Source organism: Zingiber officinale, chromosome 10B, assembly GCF_018446385.1.
Source record: "Zingiber officinale cultivar Zhangliang chromosome 10B, Zo_v1.1, whole genome shotgun sequence".
Lineage (NCBI taxonomy): Eukaryota > Viridiplantae > Streptophyta > Magnoliopsida > Zingiberales > Zingiberaceae > Zingiber > Zingiber officinale.
In genome coordinates, this window is record NC_056005.1 from 95,898,284 (window position 1) to 95,916,542 (window position 18,259).

The 18,259-nt window shown below is 37.8% G+C and overlaps 1 protein-coding gene across 3 annotated transcripts; it reads left to right on the top strand.

Moving 5' to 3' along the window:
* The first annotated feature begins 10,395 nt into the window (after nt 1-10,395).
* LOC122029512 (acetyl-CoA acetyltransferase, cytosolic 1-like) lies at nt 10,396-17,403 on the top strand. Of its 3 annotated transcripts, none has more exons than XM_042588523.1 (15): nt 10,396-10,515; nt 10,891-10,978; nt 11,115-11,213; nt 11,292-11,465; nt 11,546-11,651; nt 12,082-12,220; nt 12,544-12,621; nt 12,708-12,773; nt 13,676-13,761; nt 14,627-14,726; nt 14,869-14,979; nt 15,068-15,109; nt 15,237-15,323; nt 15,698-15,783; nt 17,104-17,403. In XM_042588523.1, exons 2-15 carry the CDS (start codon nt 10,951-10,953, stop codon nt 17,135-17,137), a joined length of 1,236 nt encoding a protein of 411 aa, XP_042444457.1. In that variant the 5' UTR covers nt 10,396-10,515; nt 10,891-10,950; the 3' UTR covers nt 17,138-17,403. The 3 variants fall into 3 exon arrangements, 2 of the variants coding, with proteins under 2 accessions (XP_042444457.1, XP_042444458.1); XR_006125085.1 differs by having other exon boundaries at nt 10,397-10,515; nt 15,212-15,323; nt 17,104-17,203; XM_042588524.1 differs by having other exon boundaries at nt 10,397-10,515; nt 15,698-15,802.
* The last annotated feature ends 856 nt before the right edge of the window (nt 17,404-18,259 follow it).

The following is an 18,259-nucleotide window of genomic DNA, read 5'->3' on the forward strand; positions in this document are numbered from 1 at the left end:
AAGAGGAGTCAAGTGAGCCAAGTAGCTCACATCATGGAGGTATGGAATTAGAAGTTGAGGGCTACTCAACATCTAAGGAAGAAGAGGAGGAGAGTCCTTCTTCAGGATTGGTGCAAGAAGAAGAAGCCTCTACCTCCGGAAGGGATGAAGAAGAGAGCTTATATCCATCCTCAACCCTAGGCAACTCAAGCAACTTAATTTCAAGTAAATTACATATAATGTGCTTTGAGTGTAGGGAATATGGGCATTACAAAAATAAATGTCCAAAGAGGATTAGGAAGACTCCACCGGCGCCAAAGGTCAAGGAAGCCAGAGTCCCGATACGCAAGGGCAAGGAGCACGTGGTGTGCTTCCAATGCAAGCAAAGGGGACATTATAGGAGCCAATGTCCGAGGGGGAGGCAACCTCACAAGGATAAGAGACCAAGCACATCTATGGGGGGAGCTAAGGCAAACCCTAAGGTATCCTTTAAGGCACATTCTTGCAATTCTAATAAGACACATGCTAGCAGTTCTATTGCAATCGTCAATAATGATAAGCATGATAACCATAGAAACCAATACATGTGCTTAGGTGCCAAACATGTTAACCTAGATAGGAATCCCAAAACAACTAGACATATGTCTAGGAATACCTCAAAGAAAAAAGACAAATTAAAGCTTGAGGTATTAAAGAAGGAAAATCAAGTCTTGAAATCAAGACTTGACACTTTAGAAAAGGCTCTTAAGAATTTGGAAAAGTCGACTCTAAGGTCTAAGGGTCAAAAACCAAAGCCCAAGGACATGAGAGGTTTGGGTCACAAACCTAAGTTTCAAGTGGTCAAGCCCACTTATCATGATATTCCATTCGATTATGGAATAAGACCTAGGGCTAGGAAGACCATCACCAAGGTCACAAGGGGAGTCACCCCTAGAGTTGATATTGATGAGTCCCAAATGACCAAGGCTTTAAAGCCTAGGAGGGTCATTAGGAGGGTTGCTAGGGAAGTCATCCCTAGTGAATATTTAGTGAATCCAATGAGCTCAAATAGGTATTGGGTTCCTATGAGCGTGATTCCATCGCGCTAGATGGGTTAGGATGTGCCAACCTTAATTGGATAGGTAGTTAATCTAATCATAGTAAAAGGTGACATTTTAGGAATTTTCAAGGTGTAATCAAGCCTTGAAAATGAAATTAAAAATTATTCCTAAGGTGATTAGGATGTGCCAACCACATTTGAGGAAGTTTTCTATGGTCCATCTAATTGGCACATAGTGATCTAAAAATCTTTAGTATATGACTTTAGGTCTATTACACTTGGGAATATAGAATTTATGGCAAAATGATAAAAAATTATCAAAAATGGCAACTAAGGCTAGAATTAGGTACTTTCTATACCTTTATATGTTATTTGCCATATATTGTTTGTCATATGTCATGTCATGACATCATATTTAATTTATTATCATTTGAAATGTCATGATAATGCTTAGGTTAGTTATATGTCATGTCTTATTTAAGTTTCATACTTTATGTCATGACATCATTCCACTTATGATATTGTTGTATGTCATGTCATCATCTCTTGCATTTATGATCAATTAACTTGGTTTAAGGATAAAAACACAATTTGATATGGAGATCAAATTGTTGTTTAGAAAGTGCATGAGGACTTAGCTTAAGATGACCTAAACTCATATCTCACATCAAAATTGACTTGGATATGTTTGATACACCTTAGTTGTGTCTGAGATATTAGGATTATGAGTTAGGATCAAGGTGCATAGTTCTTGTACCTAGATGAGCCTAATTCGAAATTAAGGATCATAGGGAAAACTTGCGTACAAGTCATGTACATTTAGCCCTAAGATTGTGGTCCTAAATTGAATGGTTTAAGATCATTTCAAAATTGATTTGAAAAACCTTGATGAAGCTTTTCTAGTGATAGCATTCATCATTGAGCAAGTTGATACAAAGATAGATTAACCTTGAGCTATTTCAAAGTCTTTCGAACTTTGTATCAAGATTTAAAAATGGAAGTTATTTTCATAGAAAAATATTTTTCCATGATAATATATGTTATGAGGAATGTATCCTCAAAATTTTACAATTTTTAGAATTTTTCGTGATTTTTTTAGGGGTTTCTGAATTTCGGAAGAAAAATCAGAAATCCTTATCAGAGAGTTGTGGACCGATCAGAGAAGATCCTGATCGGTCCAAGGAAGTCTGGATCGGTCACTGGACCGATCCAGGGTAGTGTGGATCGGTCTGTTGACCGATCCAGTGAAGTTTTGATCGATCTGGTGACCAATCAGAGCGTGCCAAAATACTGATTTTCGACTGTTGTCTGAAATTTCAGCTATGGAAGTTAGTGTTTTAGATTTCTGAAGGGTTGAAACTCTCCAAGACATTGTTGGTGCAATGGAGTTGACCTTTAGGGGGAGCTTTACCTATTGGTCAAGGGGGAGTTGACTTTTAGGGGGAGTTTTTACTCGTCAAGATTTCTGAGGATGAGTGATATAGGATTATCACTAAGGGTTTCAAGGGGGAGAGTGTTGTCTTTAGTATCAAGGGGGAAATTAAGGGTTTCAATGAAAGGTATGAGACTTTCATAATGAAGAAACTCTTGACCTTGATTCACTCTTTTTGATGTATGTCAAAAAGGGGGAGAATGTCTAGAGAGTGTTCAGAGAATGCTGAAGAACTATTGGAAAACCTAAGTTAGGTTATCGGGTTAACCTAACTTGATTATGGTTTTTGTCAAACATCAAAAAGGGGGAGATCGTTGGTGCAACCTTAGGTCAAGGTTGACCTGGATGACCCGACTCGAGTTGACTGGAGTTGTATTTTGATGTTTGACAAGAATAGAAAAGTTGTATTTTGATGTTTGACAAGAATACAAACTTGGGAGATTGTGGGTGCAACCTTTGGTCAAGGTTGACCTGGTTGACCCGACTTGAGTTGACCTGATTCGACAAAAGTCCAAGTATGGAGACTTGGCACGGAAAAGTCCAAGCAGGGAGCTTGGCACGGGAAAAAGTCCAAGCATGGAATCTTGGCACATGAGGTCAAAGAGGGCTAGGGAGTTCGTTCACTGGACCGGACAAAGTCGGAGAGGGCTCGGTAGCTCATTCTCCGGACTAGGTCAGAGAGGGCTCGGTAGCTCGTTCACTGGACCGGACGAAGTCGGAGAGGGCTCGGTAGCTCGTTCTCCGGACTAGGTCAGAGAGGGCTCGGTAGCTCGTTCACTGGACCGGACGAAGTCGGAGAGGGCTTGGTAGCTCGTTCTCTGGACCAGACGAAGTCGGAGAGGGCTCGCTCGGTAGCGCGTTCTCTGGACCGGACGAAGTCGGAGAGGGCTCGGTAGCTCGTTCTCCGAGGTCTGAGAGGGCTCGGTAGCTCGTTCTCCGGACTAGGTCAGAGAGGGCTCGGTAGCTCGTTCTCTGGACCGGACGAAGTCGGAGAGGGCTCGGTAGCTCGTTCTCCGGACTAGGTCAGAGAGGGCTCGGTAGCTCGTTCTCTAGACTAGAAAGGCTTTAGGGTTTAGGACTGGGAAGCGCCAAACCTACCTTACATAGGCATTGGATCGGTCTGTTGAACGATCCAGTAATAATATGGATATCTGATCGGTCAACAGATCGATCCAGTGATACTGTGGTTATCTGATCGGTCTGGTGACCGATCAGTAACCAAACAGTAGTTCACTGTAAGTTATCTAATCGATCTGTAGACCGATCAGGAAGCGATGGGATTCAGAAAACAATAGGGGGATCGGTCTGTGGACCGATCCATCTATAGGCTGATCGGTCCACAGACCGATCAGGGATATCCTGGACCGATCAGGCCATAGCCTGATCGGTCCAGGCCTAGCCGTTGAGTCACAACGGCTAGATTTTTGTGTCTTCTTTGTCTTCTTCGCAGGTTCAGGTTATAAATAGAGGTTGAAGGCCTCTACAAAAAAAAAAAGGAACGGGGAACTTACTACTCTTGACTGCGATCTGAGCTTTGCTGAGCTCTTCATTCCTGAAGCTTCATGTGATCTTCCCTCGGCTGGGTCTCTGATCAGCTGCTGTTGGCATCCGTGAAGTTGCTGCTTCATCAACGGACCCCAGTCGACGAGAAGGCAAGCAAAACTCGGTAGGGTGTTTTTACATTCATATTGCCCTTGGTTTCTTGCTTTATTTCTTGCACTCCGATCTTGCTGTTGCAAAATAAATTGTGGCGAGGTTTCTCCACCTAGAAGGAGTTTTTATTAGCTGGTTTTTCCGAGGTCTCATCCACCGATGGATTGATAGGATTCGTCCACCTTACGGACACGCCGAGGAGTAGGAGTATCATCTCCGAACCTCGTTATATCGTCGTGTTTGAGGTTTGATTTTCTCCGTTTTCGTTTCTGCTTTTTATTTCCTCTACGCTAACTCAAATTGTAGGAAGAAACGAGAATTTGGAGTCGGCTATTCACACCCCCCCTCTCTAGCCGCGACCGAGGATCCTAACAATCTTTGCCATCCAGAATAGGGCTCACCCGAACCCAACTTCTGATCTTCTCAAATAGGCTTCCCTCCGGCTTCTCGTCCCTCGAAATCGCCGCGTGCTTCCTTCTCATCCACCAGCGTACTCATCCGCTGTCTTCGTCCCTCGGTCGCACCCGTACCGACCTTCTCGCTAGCTGCATCTCTTGCTCCCCGACCAATCTTCTGCTCCGGCTTCTCGTCCCTCGGAACCACCGCACGCTTCCTTCTCGTCCGTCGGTGTACTCTTCCGCAGCGCGTCGTCCCTCGGACGCACCGCATGCCGTCATTCTCGCTAGCTGCGTCTTCCGCTCGAGTACTTGTGCTCCTAAGCTCCTGCACACTTAGACACAAGGTTAGAAACACACAAGACCTAACTTAATTTGTTGATCACACCAAAACAACTTTGGGGTTCCAACAATCTTCCCCTTTTTGATGTGATCAACCCAAGTTAAGCTAGGGTTAAAATAGACATGAAAATTAAACAATTTATATTTCAATAACGTGCAACAAGATAGAAAAAATTAAATTTCAAAAAAAAAATAATTTTCAATGTTTACCTCCCCCTAGACTTATACTTTTTCTTCTCTCTCTTTGATCACATAAAAAATTGGGGTTGCAAGAAAAATCTAAGGGTTGACACTTAGAAAAATTATAAAATTCTATTTCAATGATTTTCTGGAAAAAATATTTCCAAGTCAAGGAAAAAATTTCTAAGTCAAAAAAATAACTTTTGAAAAATTTCTAAGTTTTCGCCATAAAAAAAATCTTTCTAAGCCCAAAACTTTATGCAAGAAAATTTAAGAAAATTGATAACATTAAAAAATATTTTCTATGCATTTATTTATTTTATTCTAATGCTTTTATCAAAAAGTTTTAAATTTCCATTTTAATTTATCATAATTTCTTAAATTTGAAGCAAGAAAATTTGAATATGTAAAAATTTGTATAAATTGTAACATGTCATTTTCTATTGTATTTTGAATTCCTAATTCGCAAAAATATTTTGATAGTATAAATTCTAGCTTAATAAAATTTTTCGACAATATAATTTGTAAAAATTCTTTCGGCAATGTCTTTACTTTGAAAAATTCTTTCAGAAAAATATTTTCTAATTTACATAATTCATTCGACAAAATATTTTGTAATTCACAAGAATTTTTTGACAACAAAAATTCTGATTTACAAAAATCTTTTGATGATTCTTTTGACAGTAGATTTCTTAATCCGAAAAACTTTTTCGACGATTCAATTTCTAATTCGTAAAAATCTTCAGGCAACTTTTCAATTGTTTTAATCAATTATTCAGAAGGTAGAGGTCATACCTTACTTACCTCGTCGACCGTTGGTTCTCCCCTGTTGAATTGCTTTCTTCCGAAGATTCTCCCCTTCATCGATGCTCAGTGAAGAAGGGTTTTCTGTGTCCTCGAGATGTACTTCGGCTGTTGCGGCACTTATCTCGGTTTCGGACTCTTCAGATGATGGATCGGTGTTGGATTTAGCCTCGGCTTGTTCTTCGTAGAGTTTCAAGAACTTTTCAAAATGTTCTTTCGCGCTTTTGTGTTCTCTGACTCTGTCGAAATCTTCATGTAGTATTGCGCTTAGAATGTGAAACTCTGCCCGAGCGTTTGCCATAGACTCGTCACGTTGCTTCTCGGTCCAGAGGCGTATGTCGATTTTTTCTCCGTTCGTGTTCTTCGGTGCTTCATAACCAAATTTCATTATTGAAAAAAAATACCAGAATCAGAGTTTAGATATACCTCCATTTGTTGCTTCCATAAAGAGAGCTCCCCCTAGAATGCTGGTGGGTAGTCGCTAGCTCCGGCCATCGTTTTGTTGCTTCAGACGACGGTTAGTCCTTCTGAGGTGTCTCGGCTCTAATACCACTTGTAGGATCGTTGTGGCTGACTAGGAGGGGGGGTTGTTGGATAGTCTTGTAAACACAAAAACAAATAACCCTTTCTTGAACTCTTTAAGCTAACACTTGCATAAATAAAGCAAAGTAGTAAATTAAAAACATAAAGAACGAGGCACAAGATATTTACTTGGTTACAACCGATATGATTGTTAATCCAAGGAAGTTGAAAGCACTAGAATACTACTTCAGGTGGAGAAGCCTCTTACAACGTTGACGCGCAGAAACAGAAGCTCAACTACAACTCTAGAGTACACAAGCGTTGAAATTAATTACTTGGAGTTCATTGAAAAGCTTCTGGACTAAGGCTATATTTATAGCCTTGGTCGGGGCGCCCCGAAGGGTTTCGGGCGTCCTGGGGAGGATAAACTTTATCTCCCAACGATCAGATCGAGTCAAATCTTGATCCTGGTCAAAAGTCGGGTCCGGGCGCCCGGAAGCATTCCGAGACCTCTTCTCTAGTTCAGTCACACCTCGGTCCGGGTCTTCTGCTCCGGATCCGCTCTCTTGGGTGATCTCTGCCATCCAGAATAGGGCTCACCCGAACCCAACTTCCGATCTTCTCGAGCAGGCTTCCCTCTGGCTTCTCGTCCCTCGGAATCGTCGCGTGCTTCATTCTCGTCCACCAGCGTACTCATCCGCAGTCTTCGTCCCTCGGCTCACCTCGTGCCGACCTTCTCGCTAGCTGCATCTCTTGCTCCCAGAGCAATCTTCCGCTCCGGCTTCTCGTTCCTCGGAACCACCGCACGCTTCCTTCTTGTCCGCCAGTGTACTCTTCCGCAACGCCTCGTCCCTCCGACGCACCGCGTGCCGTCCTTCTCGCTAGCTACGTCTTCCGCTCGAGTACCTGTGCTCCTAAGCTCTTGCACACTTAGACACAAGGTTAGAAACACACAGAACCTAACTTAACTTGTTGATCACACCAAAACAACCTTGGGGTTCCAACACAATCGACTGGTATCCAGTCGTTGGGTTGCAATGGTAAAATTTTCACAGAGGTCAATCGACTGGTGACTTTAGCAGTCGACTGGTAACGAAAAATAGCTTAGGTGTTTCCCCTCAGATTTTATATAATGAGCTTGGGATGACTGACTTGGGTGACGAAATTAAAGGTGGTTAATCCCCTAATTAGAGTCTCCAAAACTATCATTGCAATCCAAGATCTTGATCGAGTTTGTGGCGAGATTTCTCAATCGATAGGGAGGATTGTTATAGTCAGAGTTTCGGGGATTGATCCACTAACGGATTGAGGGATCGTCCACCTTATGAACAGGAGGAGATATATCACGGACGACTACTAGCTTTTGGAATAACGACTAGCACATAAGGGAGGTATTTATTCCGATTTTACTGAGATTTGAACTCCAGACCTCATGATGGTAACACTTCGTACACTAGTCATTAGATCATCCCAAAGGTACTACTTTTACTTTTATAAGGAATTTATTAAGAAGGTGGATCAGGAACTTTTTCCCATGTTACCTATTTAAATTTGTATTCAAATATATATTAATTTATAAAATTTTAATTATTTTTAATATGTTAAAAAAATATAATTTAATGTCGCTAATTTTTAAGCACAATAATACTATTGTTATTTAAGCTTATAAGAAGCTAAATACAACTCGATCTCAATCTTTAATAAATAAATTTAAATAAAATAAATACATAAATTTAAACACATTCCTAATCTCTTTTTGTAATTTCTTTTGCATATCTCATCTTAGTATTGATCAGTCCAACACTCAAACTTTCACTCGTCTACCACTTTATTCGAAAGCCTTATGTTTTATCCAAGTTTACAATTTTAAGCTTGGACAGGTATAGATGAGTTGGTACTAGAAGATAGATTTATAGTAAGATTTGAGTTCCTAAAGCTCATTCTATTAGGCAATAAATTTCTTTCACCTAGAGTTGACTGATTTTAGGACGGATAATACAGTAAAGATCTTATGGTCCATAAATTACACAGTGCCGAACCTGTGATTTTGGGGCTTGAGGCGAGCACAAAAAAATGGTGCCCTTAAAGTCACAAGTCACAAGTCACCGATCTTAAGAAGCAGGAGAAGAGATGATCAAGAACAGTGCGAGCGATTAAGTAACTGCAACTCAGATCACACCACTGGAATCTTTAAATTTGATTGGCGCAAACTGCGGGGGAGGACAAGCCGTCAAGGTGAGCGGAAGATGAATCAGCCGTCGTTGAGTCGCCGATGGAAACAGGAACAGTGACGTAAGTCACAAAGGTAGAGCTGATGACAAAACGACGAAGTTCTGCTGCCGTTTGGCCAAGGGGCGAACTGATATGCGGAGAGGAGGAGAAGCAACAGCCGACAGCGTTTAGGGTAAGCCGGCAAAGAAATTAAAAATTAAATTAAATTAAAACAAGCCGGCAAGGAAATTAAAAATAAAATTAAATTAAAATAACAACAGGACGTTTTTTTTTTAAATTCGTAGACTAGTGTTGATATGTTTTTTTTTAAATTTGAATTAAAAAAATTAATACTTCTTTAGATAAATCCATAATACATAAATATATCCCCTAAACATATTACAATACTCCATAAATATTTAAATTTATTTCATTTTCAATTTTTCTTTTTACTAAATACTATAATCCAACTAGAAAGTCTAAACCCTAGAAATAAAATCTTTAAAAAAAACAGCTTAAAAATTATAACCCAATTGAGAAACATCACCCCTAAAATAAAATTTTAAAAGAATATTTTAATTAATTTTTTTAATTCAATTTTTTTTAAAAAAATAATAACAGACAAAATCTACTATTTTTTTAGACTTTGAATTTAAAAAAAAAACCAATATTTCCTTTTATATATCCCTAAGTCATGAATACATCCCCTAAACACATTACAATACTCCATAAATACTTAAATTTATTTTTTTAAATTTTTTTTTTTTTACAAAATACTATAACTCAACTGGAAAATCTGAACCCTAGAATTAAAATCTTAAAAATAAAAATAGCTTACAAATTATAACCCAATAGAAAAGCCTCAACCCTAAAATAAAATCTTAAAAAAATATTTTAATTATTTTTTTAATTCAAAATTTTAAAAAATAATTAAAAAGAAAAAAAATTTAAAGCTAATATCCTGCGCGACGTGCACAGTGACACACTGTGCACGTCGCGCATGATATATCATATATATATTCCTCGAGATATATATATATTATATATATATATATATTTTTTTTTTTTTTTGTGCCCCTGAAATTTGGGGGCCCGAGGCACTTGCCTCACAACTTCTATTAAAGGTCCAGGCCTGAAATTACATATCAGAAGATGATCTCTTGCATGAGGACTCTTGATTTGGATGTATCCCATTTTTAAATAATTATGATCTATCCAAATCAAGGGTCTAAAAAAATGGATCATCTTTTAATCCATAATTTATGAATTAAAGGATCCGTCCTCTGGATAATAGAGGGATGTTTGAGTGTTATCAATTTTTTTCATCACAGAAGTTTGAGATTATAAACCCGAGCTGCATTGCAGGTGTAATGCTCTCTCATACAGTCCCCCAAACCTCTAACGTTCGATTTCTAAATATGACATGAGCATTTTCCTATAGTAAAATGAAAAATCCGAGATGTTGAGCTATTGAAACTTTTATAGAATTAAAATAATCATTTTTAAAATTAATTGGTTCGAAATGAGCTCCTGAATTTTTTAAAAAAATTGCAACTGGAAACTTGCTTCGAAGTTGAACCAGTTCTTTTTTCCTCAATAATAACACTATGATAAAGGTCAAAAAATTATTTTCATAATATTCTATATTTTTTTAAAAAAATTATTCAAATGTGTACAAAATTTCTAGATAAATATATATATATATATATATATATATATATATATATATATATATTCAGATTCTATTTCTGGGAAACAAAAGTAAAAAATCGTTGGTGTTGCAATTACAAAATAGCAAGGGGTGCGATGTGCATAAAAGCCATGGTTCAGTCCTTCACGGCTCCAGCTGCGATTAATAACTTCTTCCTCCAATTCGCTCCCGCTGTCCCCGTCTCCTCTCTCTGCCACCGGCAGGCCCAATCGAACGCATCGGAGAGTCCTTGGCAGCGGCGCGGAAGGTAAAGCTGCGGTTCTTCCTCTCTTCTCGATCTCCGTATTCCGTATGGCCTGTAAAACTCGCTATTATCCACTAATCACGCGCTTTGATGCGTTTCGCTAGCAGATTTACTCTGCTCACTCCTGATCTGTTCTCATTCGATCTCTCGGAGGGTGCCCTAATCTTAGTCTTCTCGTTGCGTTTAGAAAAAAAAAATCCTTTTTTTTTTTTGTTGAGATTCATTTCACATCCCAACAAGTTGGCACATATGGCCCATTTAACTTTTTTTGTTCGTTTCGCTTTGGCCTTTATATTCAATATTTTTTAGTCAAGATTTATTTGCATATTGCTTTCGGCTTATGATTTGCACTCACTGTTATATTATTGGATAAATCAGCGTTTGCTAGGCTGATTAGCTGCTCGTTTTTTTTTTTTTGATCCGATCACGGCAATACCCATGGCTTCAGAGCAGATAAACCCAAGAGGTATGTTAAGAGCCCCCATATTTTATGCTCGATGAGTAGTTGGAGAAATTTGCCTTATACTCCTCTTATCTTTGTTTCTCCCGTTGATTTTTTGCTTTTGTGGTTTATCCTGAGACAAGTCAGTTCTTATTAGCAGATGTATGTGTTGTTGGTATTGCACGTACACCTATGGGTGGATTTCTTGGCGCTTTGTCATCTTTATCTGCAACACAACTTGGATCTATTGCTATCAAGTGTATGTGCATATAGAACTTTCTCAAAGCTTTTCACTTTTCTTTGTGCTTGACCTACTGATCTGTTTGTGCTTTCTCAGATGCTCTTGAAAGGGCAAATATAGATCCCTCAATTGTGCAAGAAGTCTTTTTTGGCAACGTTCTGAGTGCAAATCTCGGCCAAGCTCCGGCCAGGCAGGCTGCTCTGGGTGCTGGAATACCAAATACAGTTGTTTGCACTACTATAAACAAAGTTTGTGCATCTGGAATGAAGGGTATTGTTGTTTAAAGTCGAGGATACAATTTTTCTGAGTTATCCTATTGAATCACATAAACTTCTTCCTCTGTTCCACAGCCACAATGCTCGCAGCACAGAGTATCCAGCTGGGTATTAATGATGTAGTTATAGCTGGTGGCATGGAAAGTATGTCAAATGCTCCTAAGTATATCGCAGAAGCAAGGTTAGCTAAGTCACTTTCTGGTTTTTGTTTCATATATAAATTATGTCCTCCAGACATTCCTTAATTATAATGCTTGATTCTCTGAGTCATGCCTGGGTAATGCATGACTAATAGGGATATCACCAAGTGCAATTTTTTTTACTAGATTTAAACCTTTTATCCTTATATACTATTTTTACATCATAAAAATGCATTGTCATAGTGATAACTGCAATGACAAGATCTATGAATTAGCATGTATTCTAATTGAATACATGTTTTAATATTTTATAAATTATTAATTTATATCATATATTCTCTGCTTTGGTGTTGTGTGTCTCTTTAAATGTAAAATTATGTTCTTGCTTTGAATCTCACATTACAGATGGAATCTACCTTCAATAATATTTACATTTATTCCATTAATCCTCCTGTTCTTTTTAATTCACAGAAAAGGATCTCGATTTGGGCATGACACACTTGTTGATGGAATGCTTAAAGATGGGCTATGGGACGTCTATAATGATTTTGGCATGGGAATGTGTGCTGAATTATGTGCTGTTAATTATTCAATATCAAGAGAAGAACAGGTGAATATACATCATGCATACTTTAGTAGGAAGCTTATATTCTGTTTTCCTTTTTTTCTGTGTGCTTAAAGCCTAGGAAAACTAGGCTACTCTATATGTATTTTGAAAGATTTGCATGTTACTAGTCATGTAACTGAATTAGCTGTGTGCTTAAACCCTAGGAAAACTAGGCTATTCTATGTGAATACTTCAATTCATTTTTTTTTTGTGTGTGTAGTGTTTATTTGCTTCTTATTTATAATGTATAGTAGGTTCATATAATTGAGCATGAATTTGATTTTCAAAAGAATTTGACTTTGTTTTGCTCATTATGTCATTTTCAGGATGCTTATGCTATTCAGAGCAATGAGCGAGGAATAGCTGCTCGTAACTCTGGTGCATTCACATGGGAAATTGCACCAGTAAGAATTACCCCTACGTGATATATTAGACTGGATATCTAATATTCAAAAAGTTCACCGAAGTTCTCCAATGCTTTGCTTTACAGGTTGAAGTTTCTGTAGGCAGAGGAAGACCATCAATGATTATCGACAAGGATGAAAGCCTAGAAAAAGTAAATTTCATAATCGGGCAATCTGTTGCATTGCAAACAGTTTGTGAATTTATGCTGCAGTTTTCCACTTTTCATTTACTTTATTTGATGTGTTTCAGGTAGTCTAATATCTCTTTGTAGTGTTCCTTCCTGCTTACTTGCTTATTGCAGTCCCCTTCAGTTTTACTGGTGAAATGCACATGGCATATAATTTTCATCTAATCTGTATTTTGTTGGATGCTTCCTGTGAAGCATCCTCTTGACACAAGAAAATTTGGATTTTCAAGAACATTAATAGCTCTATTTGGCTTATGGAATGGAATAGCTATCTTTGAGAATAGTATCAGAGTAGGAATAGAATAGAAATACTTTTTTCTTAGTTTGGCTACTTTATTTGAGCATCTTTTCTTCAATTTATTGTCTTATGAGTTCAAAGCACAGCCTGTAGAACATCAAGTTATTGATAACGCTTAACAAAATCCTTATGCAATTGATTATGTTAGCATGAATAATTTGATGCTGTATTATTAAATTTCTGTTTGTGGACTTTAGATCTTTTTTAAGTTACAAGCAGCATCACAAAAGCAAATATTTCTGCTGATCTGTCGTTGCTGAAGCAATTTTGCCAGTTTAGAAATTATATATTTAATCTCTTGCATCATGGGTTAAAAAAACTTGTACGTGGCAAATTAGAATATTTTTAGTTTCAAGAACAATTATGGTTTAATTCTTTGAGCAGTTGAGCTGACTAATCTTCATGCATTTATTTGAAAGTATGTGTAGTCAACTCTAGGGAGAGTAATTGCTCTTATATCTCTTTTTGGCAAATTGTAAAACTTTATAGTTGGATGCCATATCAGTTCTGTGCAAATCCTTCAATGCTTCTATGGGCCAGCTTTAATTGTGTGTGTTTTTTTGGCTAGTTTGATCCTGTTAAATTAAGGAAGCTCAGGCCCAGTTTTAAGGAGAATGGTGGGACAGTGACTGCTGGAAATGCATCTAGTATAAGGTAGATTTTTGTTGTACCATTTTGTCCTTCTACGAGTATAATATCAGAGAAACAGATTGATTTGTAAGAATTTACTATTAATGTGATATTTATATAGGTTGCACCACCCTAAATTCTGATGGCTTTCACTTGGCGATTTATTTTCCACAATCCATTATCCATACTGACAGAAACATATTAATTTGTAGGAATAATCCCTTAATGAGAGAATTGTATAGCTGGCATTTTATTTTCTACAATTCATTGTCCATTCTGGCCCGATGTTGAATAATTTCTTCGTGATGATTTGAACTAACAGTAGTTCCATCTGTATGTTTTATTCAAATCCACTAGATTCTAAATACTTTATTCCTTGTCTTTACTGGACTATGGAGTAATTTGGTTTCTGAAACATTGGCAATGAGGTGTGCATCTTTCCTTGGCTATATGATCATGGTGATAGCAAAGCATACTGCAAGAGTTTGCTAATTTTACATTGCTAAAATTGATAGGTTCCCTAAATTACAAGTATGTATTTAGTTCATCATTATCATTGAAATCATGTCAATTAAACTTTTCTTTGATCTTCCTTTTCCCTTTACATCTATCATTTTAATTGATCCAACTCTCATAGTGTCATATCTATTGATTGCCTTTGAACATACATTATCTCCACTTGCCTTCTGTGGTTCTATCTCATATTGAAATTTTACATAATTGCTCTCGAGTATTATTATTTTTCCTTTATCCTTTCTAGTAATGCCACACATATAGCTTTCATATGAGTGTAACTGTAAGACACACTTGATCTAACTCATTTTATTTAAGTTGGGAACTTTTCTGCATATCATTTTCAATCTAAATTTGTAAAATACATTTGTTGTAGTGATGGCGCTGCTGCTTTGGTGCTGGTGAGTGGACAGAAGGCTCTAGAATTAGGATTGCAAGTGATTGCGAAGATCAGAGGTTATGCAGACTCAGCGCAGGTATTAACAAACAAGAAACTTCATTTCTTCTCTTAAAGAAGACTATTTCTTCGCTTACAGACTTGTAGATTCTTTTATAGTATATTCTTTTACTTACCAAGTTTTCATATTATAAATGAATGATACTGTATTCATTATTCAGGCCCCCGAATTATTCACAACAACACCAGCACTTGCAATTCCCAAAGCTATTTTAAGTGCAGGCTTGGATGCTTCTCAAGTTGATTACTACGAAATAAATGAAGCTTTCTCAGTGAGTTTTAGTTTTTTAAACTGCTGATGTAACTGGACCTCTTTCATCATTCAATTATATGCGGGCTCAAAATTTTGCCCTTCCGCAGGTTGTTGCCCTGGCAAACCAAAAGCTTCTTTCGCTTCCGTCTGTAAGCTTAATCTTTCTCTTTTCATATGTTTAGTTTTTGTTGAACCATATGTGGTAGCAATCAACAGCTATGTAACCAACTATGGCACATTTCAACCAACAGATCTTTCCATTTGCTGCCTTGGCAGGAGAAAGTTAATGTGCACGGTGGAGCTGTATCCTTGGGGCACCCCCTAGGTTGCAGTGGAGCCCGTATACTGGTTACCTTACTAGGGGTATGCTTTTGCAGTCTGCTCTTTTATGTATTCTCAGTTGAAATATCAGATTACGATGTTGGAATTTAGCATCATTATCTTCAAGATGTGGTTATCCTAACTATTTGTTGTCGACCACATAAATCTTATTCCACTTTGGAGCTTTAATGCAAGGATATAACACTAGTAATATTCAACTTAAGTAAATAATTATTACATGCTCATCGGAGGTTTTAAATTGTGTAGCATGACCTTATTGATAACTTAATTATACTAAAAGGGGGAAAAATTTTGAGATTTTGAATGATTATTATTTTTCCAACAGCTTATGTCCATATATATTTAGTATCGAGAAGTGTGGATGTGGCGTTTAAACAGCTTATCTGTCTTCGCAGGTTCTGAGACACAGAAATGGCAAAGTTGGAGTTGCTGGTGTTTGCAATGGTGGAGGAGGGGCTTCTGCCCTGGTCTTAGAGCTTGTGTAAGCATTTTTAATTTCGGTAAGATTTCAATTTCTCTCCGGAGGTATAGGTTGGAGCTTAAAATCAGTTCTTATCCTTCAGCTAGCAATAGACGAATTCATCTGGAAAGTAGAAGTTTCACTTGCTATATGCACTACCTTTTATCATTATTAGTGGTCGAGGAAAGGAGCCTGTTTAACCAACTGAACAATAAGACAATGGAATATACCCCAAAGGGACTGATCAAAAGTAGGTATTCAGCATTTCCATCTTAATAGGACAACTAAACCTTGATATTAAATAGCTATTAAACTCACTTTTGCCCAACTGAGTCAATCCTCAAGTAGCCGCAACTGTTTGAGGGAAGCCATTCATCCCTGAACAAGTGAGTCCTTTAGTAGTTGTAGTTGTAATTGTCTGAGGGAGCGATCACTGCTCAACTGAGCCCGTGTAGTAGGGAGGGAAGGGCGCTTGCACAACCTAACCGAGCATATCTCTAAATCGGCTCAATGAATAAAACAGCCATTAAATGGCTTCACATGTGAACTGATTGGAAGATCATAGTTCTGCACTTTAGGAGACTGAGCAAAACAGTGGTTTTGGTTGCTGCATTTCACTCCGGGATCAGAGATTCTCTATTGGCAACTAGAAAATGTCTTCTTACTAACAAATAAATACTCGCGATGAAGATTATGGAGTTGTGCAATTCTTCAGAAAACAGAAACACATAGAGAGTTGGAACAAAGTGAGGTTTAGGTTCCAGATCATGAAAAACTTTTGTGTGCCAATACTTTGCCTGTGCTGACACAGGTGTCTGCGACTCTGCGGAACTAATTTGGAGGAAGAAATGGAGGAAACACCACCTTCTTCACTAGTGTTGGAGAAAGTTTTGCACAAATCTGGTGAAGCATCTCCATCTCTTATGACCTTGCTGATGATGGAAACCCAAGTGGAACGAAATCGTCTGCATTACATCACGGCCAATTGACTAATAGAGGAAGGATCCAAGGAACCCAAGCAAGAATAAAGAAGAGTGTAGTGCCTAGGTTGCATATCAAATAGGAAGAAGCCTCGCACCCGCTATCTTTGTCATGCCAATGGCATTCTGTGTCTCGGTGTGACTGTTTCGGTCATACGGCACTGGACTTTAATCCATGAGACAAGGGCCTGATTCCTTTTTTTTTTCTTTTTTTTTTTTTGCCTATGAATTAAATCTTATCCAGTATTACAATCGAAGCCTAACTTATCTTAAATTTTAGCAGCTTATTGTTAGGAGATCTTGTTACGATTGTGGAGTAGCTAGTGGTTTTAATTTCTAAATGTGTTCCTTTTATTTGCAGGCCTCATGGAGGAATGAAGCGATCACTGTTGTGAGTTGAGCCATAGTCGGTCTCCAAGTCCTCTGCCGAAGAACAAAAATTTTACTTGAGAATCTTTGAAGTCTCAGAAAAAAAAGGAAGACAATGTTCCTCAAAAGAACTGAAAAACTAGTTTGCTAGAACATGCTTTCGAAGTCTTAAATAACTGGACGAACTATTCTCATCATAGTTTCCCAGATTTTACAAATAAACATGCCGTATGTATCAAAACTTTGAACTACCCATTTTGTGCAATCGGTGCCCATAAAACCTTAACAAAAATATGGTGCAGCGGCAATGCGTTTAGCAAATTAACTAAGCACTTTCTGTTCGAATCTCCTCCATAGTCTTGTCGACATCATCGATATTAATCATACTATCAAGTTTCTATTGTCATACTTGATACGGCAAGTATTGAAAGCTGCCACGGATATAAAAGGAGGTCAAAGTTATATGCTAAGTTGGGTCAAAATTAAGAGAGTCATTTCTCTCATACTAGAGAATGATAAGAAACTTTATAAATGGATCGTCTTGAAATTTAGTTTGGGGAAGGATATTGACGTCATACTCAAGCAAGATGAGAAGGTGAGTGATAAGTCATGGGGTTTGATCGTCACAAGTTGCTTTGATAAGATTGGAATTAGTTCTTTGCCTAAGAACTAGAAGGAAGCTCTCACCAAAGAGAAATTAAAATTTTTATTCAAATTTATTTGATTTTTCATACAAAAGTTCTCCTATTTAACATCCCTTAAGATCCACTATGCACTAATTATGCAATAAATATCATGCTTGCATGCATGGTATTTATTATCCACTAATGCAACCATTAATCCCTAATACTAGCTTAATGCAACCATGCATAGTATTTATTATACTAGCTTAGGAACTCTAAAAAATGTATTAAAAACCCACAAAGGACATCCCCAAAAATGTATACGAAAATGATCCTCATGTTGGTCCAATTTCACTTTCAATTTGAAGGAATGTGATCCATTTAGTTGTTGCCTCCTTTGTGCATTGACCCTCCTTTTCCTTGAGTCTCATTATTAAGTCTTCCAAAGCTTGCTTCATTCTCTTAGTCTTGGACCTTGTCATGGGTCCCCTAATTCCCTTCAATGTCTCTTCTTGGCTCATATCA

Excerpts from the sequence above, each read along its gene's own strand:
- LOC122029512 (XM_042588523.1), top strand. The coding sequence starts at position 10,951 with ATGGCTTCAGAGCAGATAAACCCAAGAG. Across the intron at positions 11,214-11,291 it reads TGGATCTATTGCTATCAAGT|ATGCTCTTGAAAGGGCAAAT; the intron begins GTATGTGCATAT and ends GTGCTTTCTCAG. Across the intron at positions 15,110-15,236 it reads AGCTTCTTTCGCTTCCGTCT|GAGAAAGTTAATGTGCACGG; the intron begins GTAAGCTTAATC and ends CTGCCTTGGCAG.